This window comes from Harpia harpyja, chromosome Z (assembly GCF_026419915.1).
Source record: "Harpia harpyja isolate bHarHar1 chromosome Z, bHarHar1 primary haplotype, whole genome shotgun sequence".
NCBI classification, from domain to species: domain Eukaryota; kingdom Metazoa; phylum Chordata; class Aves; order Accipitriformes; family Accipitridae; genus Harpia; species Harpia harpyja.
This window is the reverse complement of record NC_068969.1, coordinates 91,527,966-91,540,830: the sequence shown is the minus strand read 5'-3', so window position 1 is coordinate 91,540,830 and position 12,865 is coordinate 91,527,966. Positions and strand designations below refer to the sequence as shown.

General features: G+C 41.6%; 1 protein-coding gene across 8 annotated transcripts in view; it reads left to right on the top strand.

The window, feature by feature from the left end:
* The first annotated feature begins 261 nt into the window (after positions 1-261).
* Positions 262-12,865, top strand: part of CDK7 (cyclin dependent kinase 7) — a 35,397-nt gene continuing 22,793 nt past the window's right edge. For all 8 annotated transcript variants that reach the window (XR_008233499.1, XR_008233498.1, XR_008233501.1 and 5 more), the window contains exons 1-8: positions 262-340; positions 844-903; positions 2,160-2,193; positions 4,009-4,076; positions 6,032-6,100; positions 8,483-8,593; positions 9,800-9,918; positions 10,976-11,075. Coding sequence is in view for 3 of the 8 variants with exons in the window: in XM_052777093.1 (XP_052633053.1) it covers positions 281-340; positions 844-903; positions 2,160-2,193; positions 4,009-4,076; positions 6,032-6,100; positions 8,483-8,593; positions 9,800-9,918; positions 10,976-11,075 (621 nt within the window). In the remaining 5 variants the exon portion in view is untranslated. The remainder of the gene's footprint in view (positions 341-843; positions 904-2,159; positions 2,194-4,008; positions 4,077-6,031; positions 6,101-8,482; positions 8,594-9,799; positions 9,919-10,975; positions 11,076-12,865) is intronic.

Here is a 12,865-nt window from a genome sequence, read left to right as displayed (position 1 = left end):
GACGCCCGCCCTTTCCCCGCCCCCGCCCCCTTCGCACCGCCTACGCGTCCTTGGCAGTGGGGGGCGGGGCCTCAGGCGGCTGCGCGCGCAGGGGGCGGGGCGAGGGGCGCGGTGACGCCGGCGGTTGCCAGGGGCGGGGCTGGCTCGCGCGCCGGAAGCGGCGCGGGGCCCGGCGCGGGCCGTTTTTAAAGCCCCGTCGCCGGCCTCGCTGCCGCTGGTGCTGGTGCTGCCGCTGCTGCGCCAGCCGCCGCTGCCGCCCACACCCTCCCCCCTGCCAGCCATGGACGCGCGGGCGCGTGCCAAGCGCTACGAGAAGCTCGACTTCTTAGGAGAGGGGCAGGTGAGCGGCCGTTGGGGCGCGGGGGGGGGGGGGGGCGTGGAGGGAAGGCGGGGCGTGTGTGGGAGCCCCCTCGGCTTCCCCCCTGGCCCGCCGGGTGCGGGGGTCCCCTCTGAGAGGGGCGGTCCGCGGCGACCGGGGAGGCCCGCAGCGGCGGGTAGCCCGGGGCTGCCCGCGGCGCCGGGCCTGGCCCGGCCCGGCCCCGTCTCGCCTTCCGCAAGCGGCGGCGGGGCCTCGTAGCGAGGCGTGGGCGTGCCGCCGTTGTGTGGGCAGAGGAGGGTGGCGGCTGGGCGGGCGGGGTGTCCCCCCGCCAGCGTGCGGACGGCAGGGTGTCGTGGCCCCCTCCGGAGGGAGGGCCCCGGCGCCGGCGGCGATCCAGCCTGAGGAGCTGGGCCCGGGGGCCGCCCCTGCCGCGGCAGCCTCCGGGCCCCCGAGCAGGCTGCGCTGGCGCCCGCCTCGCCGCTGGCGCCCCCCGCAGTCACGCGAGCCCCTCTCTGTCTCCGTAGTTCGCTACTGTCTACAAAGCAAGGGATAAGAACAGCAACCGAATCGTGGCTATTAAAAAGGTGAGTGCCGGAATGCTTTCCCGCTGCGCGATCCAAACTCTTGTTGCTCTTGACCCGCCTAATGACTTTTTTTTTAACCTACTTAACGGGTAATGGGAGAATATTTTTGTTTCTAGAGTGTTTTGTTTAAACGATCTAGTTAACCTGTCTTTAATGCCACCACCCACCCCCCAAGAAGAGAGGCTGGCTTCAGTCTTACTACGTTTCTGAGTTTCTAGAAGGGTTATCTGGTCTGTAACTTGAAGTTTCAGTTATTTGTTAGATTCATTTAAAAAACAAACAAACCAACACACATATTTCCAAACTTCAGACTTCATTAGTCCTTGATAGTGGCTTTTTTTTTTTTTGGTCTTTGCTCCTGCTGTGCCCAGTTTCCTTCAGTCTAGGAACGTTACTCCTGATTAAGTTCTTAGACTAGATGGTAGTTTTTTGACAAAATTTGACAAAGAGATCTTGGATCTGCAACTTACCTGTTTGAATGCAAATGTTGAAAGTATTTGTGTTGTCATGAAGTGTTTCATTTCATACTATCTGAAGAAATTGCAGGAAGTTTTTGTGTTAAAAATAGGTGATTAGCTGTGCTTTGTAAGGGATGAAAAATGCTCATTACAGTGCTTTGGTTAGTTAAAGAGCCTACTTTACTAGGCAAGTTGAACCATATCAATAGTAAGTAATTTTATTTGATACACTAATCCCTTTTAGTATTATACTACTTCTCCTGTATGGTTGCTACTAGTAGCAGCGGTTGTGAAAAGCATTCTTGTTTATATTGAATGTTTACTTAACTTTTATCATCTCAAAATATCAATGGCAGGATTCTGGACTTGAAAATTTCAGGGGAGTAGGTTTAGATAGGAGGACTTTAAGCCAGCCCAAGTTTATAGACTATTTACTAGAATCATTCTAAGATGACCGTCAATTACTTTGCCCTCATTTCTCCTTGAGGAGAAGCTCGTTAGTGGTACAATAAAGCTTTGTGGCTACAAAGCATTTTCTGCTGACAGTTTGTATTATTGCTGTTTTTACCACCATCATGATTATTTTTAAGCTTTTATAAAAACTAATGCTGTAGAGACAATTATTTTTTTAAGGGAAAAAAAAAAAGCCAGCCAAAAAACCAAAACCAGCCCTAGCTGGTAAAATGCTTCATGGTACTGAAACTCCTTCTGTCTTAGAAGAATAACACTAAAGTATGTATCCCCTACTGTTGGCACAGATGGCTTAATCTTATATAAATATGAAACATTTCTTTTCAGATTAAACTGGGACATAGATCAGAAGCTAAAGATGGTGAGTTTTAAAACAAATTCGTGCTGCAGAAGCTGTGCTTTGTTTGCTTTTGTTTTGTAAATTGGTACATTAATTTCCCACACCATAACTTGGCTGAGAAAAATCAGCTCAACTGTCAGTGTAAGGCTTAGTAGAGGATTGCTTCCCAAACTGCAGAGACAGAAAAAAGCAGCAGAGATATCCGCATGCATAGTATATGTCTAAATATGTGTATATAACTGCTTAGCTGCTCAGTTTAAGTGCAATACAAACATGAATATAGCACAGAATAGTAATCTTTACAGTACTGAGTTTAGAATGCCTTTTTGTATTGATGCATCTCTGTGCCCTAAATATTTAAGACAGGTGAGAGTATTTATCTCTGTTTTCAGATGTTTCCTTTGTTCTATTTTTGTGATTTATGCTGAGACAAAAGTTGGTAAAAACAAGATCTTAAAACCTTTTCTCTGTGTGGGTTTGTTTTATGCTGAGAAATCAGGTCTATAGAATGGTGTCTTTTGATCATGTGCTCTGACCAGCCACATGTCTTTAGATACGGATATTGCAAGTAAAAACCCAATAATCTCTGACAGCCTGTGTGGTGCAGTAGAATTTTGTATGCATGTAGGCTGCCATCGTTCTGGGATCCTGCATCAGGTTACCAGCTTTCCAGTGAAGAATCTTTGCTCTCAACTCTCCAATTCCATTCTAAGGGAAGAATTTTTAAGGAGAAACTGAGCACTCATCCCAGACTCTCACAGTTGAGCTGACTGCCAGAGTCATGATCCACCTGGCCTTCAGAGGACTAATGTCCTTTAAGGACAGTCATTACTTTTGGCCTATACAATTTTTAGCTATCATTCAAAGAATGGTCATATCTCGTTTCCCTGTGTTATCTGATTAAAAAAAAAGTACACCAGGTTAATCTAAGGCTTTGCCCGCCCAAAAGCAGCCATTGTCAACTTAATCCCAAAACAGGTAATTAAAATAGGCAAAGCAGGAGTGTAAAGTAATCCATGTAGCTTTGCTTAAAACTTCAGTAGAGTTTTATGTGTTGAATCATCCCAGGTTTTGGGAGGACACTGTTTTTCAGCTCAGCACAGCTGAAACTTCCTGCGCAACATACTGCAGGAGCATTTGCTTGCCAGTCAGTTTTTGTACAAGCCATAAATACCAGCATTTTTGAAGGAGTTGTTGTTACCCTGCAGGAGTCATGGTTTGATGCAGTGCGGTCAGTGTGACTGCCAAAGTGCACTGTCTCACCCCAGTTTTTCCTCTATAAAATCTGGCTGTTAAAGGATTCAAGCAAGGGTGAGCAGGTTTTGGCCACTGTACCTTTTATGCCACAGCATGAATATAGAAAAACTTTCATGCTTTGCCTTATTAAATACTGGTATGTCAAAAAGAAAACAGATATATTCATGCGGTTTGTCAGTGTGCCTCCCTCTGGAAGTGACACACATGGAAGAACTGATATTTGCAAGATGTAACTTTTCTTTAAAATAAAACCAAAGCTTTTAATACCCTGAAAAAGATGATTTTTTTTTTCTAGGTTTTGCTAGAACTTTCCCTTTTTGCCAAAATGGGGACATGTTGCTCCATAGTATAAATCCAATTACTGTGGTGTAGAATTTATTTGCTGTGGGAGAAAGTTTATCTATGGCAATGTCCTTGTTATTTAGTGAATTGTTGAGTGGTGAGAAAGTAGTTTGTAGTAGTAAATTGTCCATCAGTAACAGAACAAGAGGCTTCTCTGGAGCTTAATCCAAAGTTTTAAATTTTGTTCTGTGTCTCATCTTTTTTTATTTTTTTTCCTTCTTTTTTTTTTCAATGTAGGAATCAACAGAACAGCCCTCAGGGAGATAAAATTGTTACAGGAGCTAAGCCATCCAAATATTATTGGTGTAAGTAAAATGAATGCTACTTCTAGAACCAGTCCTCAAATACTTTTGGTACAGGTTCAGACTGAAACTTGGAATTACTTGGGTCATGGAGATGCTACTTAATTTTATTTGAGCTATTTTTTCCACCCCCAAATGGGCAGTAAAATAATGTTATGGCAAAGCACCTATTTCAATAACAAAGGCAAAGTAGTTTCTTTTGAAATCCTCTTTTTAGCTTGGCGCTGTATGGATATTAATGGTGGGGACAATTGTGGAAATCTAGATTACCTGTTTTGAAGCTCTGACAGACTTGCCAATTAGCGCAGTGCCAAATTTACCTGATTGTTTGCTTCAAATGGAACTGGTGACAGCCAAAAGCAGGCTTTTGTGATTAATGGTAATATGAGATTTATGTGACTTATTAGGTTTTAGTGCTGATATCTAAAATGTCTATTGGAAGGAGTGAAACCTGTATCTTTTCAGTTGCGTTTAGGTTGACTTCCAGCTACAGATATCCAGCTGGAGCTAAAGACATTTTAAGACTAGCTAATAGTGATAGCTAATAGTGATAATTTGAAGGTCTGCCATAAATATTAGACCAAATATGAATTTTCCAGATTTATTTAACTTTTTTTGAGTGGAAATTGTGAACTTACTTTCAAAGTGGTTGCTTTAGCTATCAAAGTTAGAGAACGTGCAGAGAAAGACAACTAAAATGGCAAAGGGATGGAGCATCTTCTTTATGAAAAAGTCTGGGATTCCTCACTGGTGAGGAAAAGGCTGGGAATGGGAAGGTCTACAAAACTGAGGTGGTAGGTAAAGTGCATGCAGAACTGATATTTGCGAAACCCCACAGTACTAGAAATAAGAGGTGTGTTTAAAACATTTGTGTTGCGGGGCTGGAGAGGTGGAAATTGTACTACTTGACACTGTGTAGTGAATTTCTCAAATGTGTTGCCATGGTCATTGTAGAATCAGATAGCATCAGCAGTTTAAAAAGGAATTGGACAAATCAATGATCAGTAGGTCCATAAGAAGGTACTAAAAGGCAATAGACGAGGTTGTACCCCTCTGAGCAGTCCTGATAAAACTGTTGTGGATGTTGGAATTAATAAGGGGTGCAAATTACAAAAAGTGGCCAAGCCTGTAGGCTCACCTGCATAGTATCTCCTGTTACCATGGTTTCTGCAGAGGAAGAGCATGAGCATAATCACTGCTGTTATGAGCTATGCAAATGACTATCCTGCAATTGGGTAATTCACATGGTCATCATATTGAGACTGTAATGAATGAGCCACACCGTGGAGAGCATACCTTCCTTGAGGGTAGAATACCAGGCTAGATGATCTGTGGTTCTTACTGAGCATCACGCTTGTGTTATCTCAAATTAAAAACTGATTTTGTCATTATACAGCTTTATCCTCAGAAAGGGCTGTTTGGATATTCTCCAAAGAGTTTTATTTATCCTAGAAAGCTTGCTACAAAGATGAATAGGTGCCTAAGAATATCTTTGAAAGGAAGTTAATAAGCCTAACACTTAGAATTTCTAAATGCTGCATGCTTACAGGAGGCAGATACAGAGCTGAATCCATGGGAAAACTTAGTCTGGTCTCAAGAAAGGGTAGAAGTTTGTAGAACAGCAAGGTTTGGGGAGAGGACAAGGTGTGTGTTAGATTATATGTTGTAGCTAACATGGTAAAGTTAATTCTTTCTTTTCTGCTCCCCCCCCCCCCCCCCCCCCCAACTCCAGGAAGGGGGGGCAATTGTGTAAAATGTTATTACCGTGCTTAATAAAGATTCTTTTTTTGGAGACTGAGTTAAAAAGTTAAACTGAGTAAGAATTGTTTGTATTGCAAGTCAAAAAACTTAAACTAGTTCAGCAAGCTGAAAATCCACATGCAGAATACAATGGTGCAGAATTTTAGAAAAACGGAAGTGTGAGAGTATGCTTCATCATAATGTATTTTGTTTTACAGCTTCTAGATGCATTTGGACACAAGTCCAACATTAGTTTGGTGTTTGATTTTATGGAAACGGATCTAGAGGTAAGACTTTTTAAAGACTCTATTTCAGTGTCTTCAAATGGTTTTTGAAAATACTACTTTAACAGGGTTGCATTTGCCCATGTTAGAAAGGTGACTTTCGTTATGTCAGTTGATTAAGGTCATGTCTTTAAAGTAGGTTGAATAATTTGACAATTTTTGTGAGTTCTCAGCTGATACTCAGCATGATCTTCAAGAAACAGATTGTTTACTATGTTAGTTTTCAGGGACTCCAGTCACAGTGTAGAACCTCAGTCATAGATCAGCATCTCAGAGTGCCATTGCTAAGCATAATATCACGTGTGATACTAAAGTATATCAGGTGATGAGCTGGTACTAAACTTGCATGCATCTGAACCATTCTTTTAAATGTAACAATGCTAGGTACTTGCAAATCAGCATCTTACAGATGTTTCATTCTCCAAGACCTTAAGTCAGTTTGTCTTTGCAGAAGTCTTTGTATGAGATATTTTGATGCAAGATTCTTAATTTTGGAAGACTGTCCTAGATGGCAATTCATGTCAGATCTGTATATGCACACATTATACTTGCTCTGGACTGAATTAATGTAGCTGTTAGCCATCTCATTTCAGATATGCTGTTAAGAACTGGGGCTAGCATTTAAAATAATAAAAGAAGACATTGATAGGCTTGCTGAAACCTAGATGAATGCAAGACTGAAAAGGTTAGATCAGGTTTTTTGCTAATAGAAGTTTAATAAGTAGACTTTCTAGAGGATTCATTCTGTTTACTTGGTAACTATGCAACATTTACAGCTGAAGAAGATAAAAGTGTACAAAGAGGAATAAAATACTCTTGTATAACATAATGCCGTGGTATGCAGAGCATTTAACTGTATTGTGGTATCACTCAGGCCACCCTTCGGGCCTGCAGCCTGTTGTGATTGGGCATGTGCTGCATACATGAAACTTTGTGTAGTCTTAGACAGCTATTTTGTAAGTTTCAAACAACTTAAAGCTTAGGAAAGGCTTTTACTGAACTGGACAGTAATATTAGCAAGGAAGTTTTGGGGAGTAGTATAGAAACTGCTTTCAAACAGGATGTTTACATAGAATTTTAATGTTAAAAATCAATGAATGTAGAAAACATAAGTAGATTTGTTAAAATATAGTAAAGTGGCCATATCTCCTGGTCGTCTTGGAAATAGAAGAGGAAACCATTGCATTTACAAAGATTAGATACTTAGGTTGTACAGAGAACGAAGGAATAAGTGGGAACATAATTTCAGGTTTACTGACACATTTATCATTTTTATGTGTACATCATTGATCTGGACAGGCTGGATCGATGGGCTGAGGCCAATTGTATGAAGTTTAACACGGCCAAGTGCCGGGTCCTGCACTTCGGTCACGGCAACCCCATGCAGCGCTACAGGCTTGGGGAAGAGTGGCTGGAAAGCTGCCCGGCAGAGAAAGACCTGGGCGTGCTGGTTGACAGCCGGCTGAATATGAGCCAGCAGTGTGCCCAGGTGGCCAAGAAGGCCAATCGCATCCTAGCCTGTATCAGGAACAGTGTGGCCAGCAGGAACAGGGAGGTGGTTGTTCCCCTGTACTCGGCACTGGTGAGGCCGCACCTCGAGTACTGTGTTCAGTTTTGGGCCCCTCACTACAGGAAAGACATTGAGCTGCTTGAGCGTGTCCAGAGAAGGGCAACCAAGTTGGTGAGGGGCCTTGAGCACAAGTCTTATGAGGAGCAGCTGAGGGATCTGGGGTTGTTCAGTCTAGAAAAGAGGAGGCTGAGGGGAGACCTTATTGCTCTCTACAACTACCTGAAAGGGGGTTGTAGTGAGGTGGGTGTTGGTCTCTTCTGTCAGGTGTCTGGAGATAGGACAAGAGGAAATGGCCTCAAGTTGAGGCAAGGGAGATTTAGGTTAGATATTAGGAAAAATTTTTTTACTGAGAGGGTTGTCAAACATTGGAATGGGCTGCCCAGGGAAGTGGTTGATTCACCATCCCTGGAGGTATTAAAAAAGCGAGTGGATAGGGTACTCCAGGGCATGGTTTAGGGGGCATGGTTAATGGTTGGACTTGATGATCTTGAAGGTCTTTTCCAACCGAAATGATTCTATGATTCTATGATCTTTGTCTTGTAAGTTTGGGTATCAGCCTGGAACTGAGATAAAATAATAAACTCATGTTTCCCACCGATTTTCATGTTTGCTGGTTATGCTAAGTTCATGTAGGCTATCTGGGCTCCCCATTTAAATTTCTGATCTCCAGAATAGACCTATTATTCTAAAAAAAGGGTGAGAATGGTAGAGAATATGTGACTGTCAATTTGAACTTTGTCTTGAAGGATGAAATAACTTTTGAGCTGAAAGAATGGAAGTAAGTTAATCTTTACTATCAATCTAACACTCTACAGGTTATTATAAAGGATACTAGTATTGTGTTGACACAATCTCACATCAAGGCATATATGCTGATGACACTTCAAGGATTAGAGTATTTACATCAACACTGGATTCTACACAGGGTAAGCATGTGCTAAATTGACAGCCTTCATGCTGTAACAAAAGTCACATTTGATAGAATTTGAGTCTAAAGTTTAATAAAGGTAGTCTTGGTGTTCAGATGTTCTTTCTTAGTCCATAAGCATTCATGCTGTTTTGGAGAGGCAACAGCAGTACTAGAAGTCTTAAGAATTGCTGATGTGGTTATTTAGATATTTATATAAAGTGTCTCAACTTAACATATGACTTTGAGTAGCACTGTGAACTGGGTCTGGTTGGGATGAATTGGACTGCTTTCACAATAGCCCGTATGGTGTCGTGTTTTGAATTTGTGCCTAAAACAGTTCTGATAGCACACTGATGTTTTGGCTATTGTTGAACAGTGCTTGGGCACTGTGAAGGCTTTCTCGTTCCCACTCTGCCCGTGCCCCAGTGAGTAAGCTGGGGGTGGGCAAGAAGTAGGGAGGGGAAACAGCTGGGAAAGCTGACCCAAGTTGGCCAGAGGGAAACTGCATGCCATATAATGCCATGCTCAGCAGTAAAAATTGCGGTAGAGGAAGAAGGGGGTTTTTTGGCTTCCAAGGTGGCTGTTGCCTGGAGACTGACTGGGCATCAGTGTGCTTGTGGGAGGTGGTGAATGATTTCCACTGCATTGCTTGCTTGTTTGGGTTTTTTCCACTTTCCTTCACCTGTTAAACTGTCTTTAGAGCAGTGTCACAGAGTTTTCTTGCTTTTGCTCTTCTCTCTCCTGTCGTGCTGGGGAGGAGAGCGGATTAGAATAGGGTGAGCAATGGCTGTGTGGGTGCTTTGCTGCTGGCCAGAGGTCAATGCACAAGACACTGTTACTGTATTTAACTGTATCACTTCCATGATTTCTACAGTTATTTGAAACACTTGCAAGGTCTTTTTATTATCTGTTTGACAACTACGCAGCTAAGACAGAGCTGTTCTGCAGCAAAGCTGAAACCTATCAAGAGGCAGGTTTTTTTAAACTCTGCAGCTTAAGTATGATAATATTCAAATGGGTATGTTTCACTATGATTTTCATGTATGGTGAAATAATTGATTTCCTGTTTTTTTTCAGTTTTTTTTCCTCACAATGTAGACTTACAATAGAATCAAAAGCCTGCTCTTTAAAATACTGTTATGGCACACCTGCTAGGAGGTTCATTATATGTCTGTTTTTATCAACACTGACAAAATTCCTTCTTTACTTTCTGTACTGACAGGATCTTAAACCAAATAATTTGTTGTTAGATGAAAATGGGGTTTTAAAATTGGCTGACTTTGGCTTGGCAAAATCTTTTGGAAGCCCAAATAGAGTTTATACACACCAGGTAGTAACAAGGTAAGACATTTTTTGTTTCTTACATAGTGATTGTGTGGTTGTTTTGCAGTGTCTTTTGAAATATGTCGTGTCAAATCAACACGTTTGAAGTTTGACATCTAGCTGATGTGATATGGCCGTAGTGGCAAAAGCCTCATAAAGAAAACACAAGAAAGCATTGTTTAGCAAAGTCTCTGTAAGAACTGCTAGAATATGCGTCCATGGGGGTTGTTCTGAGGTATGATACTCTTTTGAAATGCATGGAAATAATATGTATCTGCCTATAAGCCTGGCTTTCAGAGCAAGACAGCTGTTGCTTTCTGTTAATCATGAGACCTAGAATGTTTTTGTAGCTGGTCACATTACCTATTATGAGACAAAAGCTTGAACCAATTAAAATATTTATTAATGTTATTTATGACATGCTTATTTAAGGTATGCTTTAAAAAGCAGGGCTGCAAAGTATGCAAGGTACTTCCTTTTGTCTGTTGTAATGCTAAAGCTATTCAGGCAAAGCTGGTTTGTTTTAACACCTTGGTTCAAAAGGCAGAAATGCTACAGTAGTTTCAAATGCAGCATGTATCAGATCATTGCATTAAACTTGATTGTTCTTAGGCAGTGGAGGTAGCTGTTTTGAACAACTGCTGTCAAGGTTAATTTTGCATGAAACTAGTCTTTATACTTAGGTCTGTTGGTATGGAGATTTTTGGAAGCTGGAAGGAATTCTGTCTTCCTGACATTTCTTCAACATAAAGTTTAAAGAAAATTTTGGTTTATAACATCTAAACCTGCCTCTTAAATACTTTTTTCCTTTGCATATCTGCAGTTCTGCTGCTTGTTAACCAGCTCAGTTGAAACAGTAGTTAATTTGTGGTTATATGTGACCCCACAGTGAAGAATGCACAGCTTTGTTCAGTCTTTCTTAGAACACTTTGCAGGGTGGAGTATAGCACTTCAAGGTCTGAAAAATATATAGGCAGGAACAGTATCCTCTTTGTAGTTCTTGCATTGCTACAACATACAGCATTTGCCATGAGCAAAGCCAGGTGATTTTTCCCAATATGTGTTTTCTTTTCAGATGGTACCGAGCCCCAGAACTATTGTTTGGTGCTAGAATGTATGGTGTTGGTGTTGATATGTGGGCTGTTGGTTGTATTTTAGCTGAATTGCTCCTCAGGGTAAGTCTTCAAATGTGAGCATTTTTTATTTTCTCTTAATTACTTTACATTACAGAGTGCATTACAACTTCATATGTGGGTTTCCTCTCTCCTGCTAACAGCAGCAGGCAAAGGCAGTTAGGCTATTCATGAAAGGAAGGGAATAAAGCTTCCAAAAGCTTGCAAACTGTAAGGAAAGTGAAATTTTGGAATGGACTTGAGGTTCGGTAAGCATCACAATCATTGGAAAACAGCTGGGTAAAAACATTGCAACAAACTGTCACAGTCTTGCCTTGAGGAAAGTTGAATAGATAACACTCAGAGGACTGGAAGAGTTATCCTTTCACACAGCCTTCTATCAGTTTTCATTTGCTATCCTTCTGGAAATGTGACATCATAGATACATGCATACTCTGTCCCTTATACATTGTTCCTCAATAACTGTAAATAAGTATCACCAGTACCTTAACTGTGGGTTTACTTGTAATGAGCAGAAGACTTGTGTCTTTCTAAGCTTAGTTGACAATACTGGAACGAAGCTGAAGGTTAACATCAGGTAATTCTATGCCACTCCTGAGTACAGTGCACAGATGTAATGGTCCTTAAGTACGTTTTACTGAAGTAGACCATTTATTGTGCAGATCTGTGTACAGGACATGGAAGTGTGAGGTGGGGAGTGGAGGGTAGGGGCACAGACACAGCCAAAACCATGAAGTAGCCTGCAGTATAATTTCTTCAATGAGCAAGTGGCTTCTGCTTGGTTTTTGCACTGTACTTTAAGTGTTTGTGTGGCCATGTCATGAACCATACTGGGGAACTGGTCTGTCTGAAAACACCTTGCAAGAAGTCTTTTGGTTTGGTGTATCGCTGGTACAATTTGGTTGGCAGTTCAGAAATGGAGATGTACAGTGGCTGTTTAAGCAGCACTTGTGATGTGTACATAAATATGTGTTAGACCTCCTAAGTTGAATAAACTCAAGGAAAGTCAGAACGGAAATAAGAAATTGCTGAATTCTGTTGATTCTTTGGTTTCTCACAAAGCAGAAAATGTGTAATGGTTCAGTTTTGTCACTGTGATAATTTTAAATGTATCTGTCCTTTTTCTTCCTGAGTGTACTGGGTTGCGGGACAATACAACTTCTGGGAGCTTTACAAAAGCAGTTTATGTTCAAGGCACTTTCATGACACCAAAACTTAGTACACTGCCTAGTAGGGATGTTCATTACAGTCTTTCTGTCCTACTTGGTTAAATACTGCCTCTAATTCTTAATAATTTTGCTTTGGTCACAAAGTCTCTTTCTTCTTGCATTGTGTGCCTGACGCACAAGCTACAAGTTAAACTGAGCAAATATCCCCTTTTTTGTCTTCTGCTTAGTTTAAATGAGATGTGACACTGATTAGGCAGTTTCTAACCTTGTGGGTCACTATTGTCGCTTGTGCTGTTGTCTAATTCCATCAGTCTAACTGCTGCTTGTGTAACCCAGTTACGATTCACTTTAAATGTCTTGAATATATATAAAACCTAACTTCAGGAAGCAGATGATGGAAAGATCAACGTGAGCCACCAGCTTTAAACTGGCAACTGAGATGTAAAATCTTTCCTTTCCTGTGTTTAGTTTTTTTACATTAATGTGGTGGTAGTCTAATCTTATGTTTAGCTCTCTGCTATCAAGTCAGTGATACCAAGCCTGGGTTGCAAGAAACCTTCGGAATCTACTTGGACATAACTAGAAGGCCTCAAATATTCAGTCTACCTCTTTGTGGGCAGCTGGTATACAAAGATGTTTTGCCCTGCAATTATAAGGGATAGC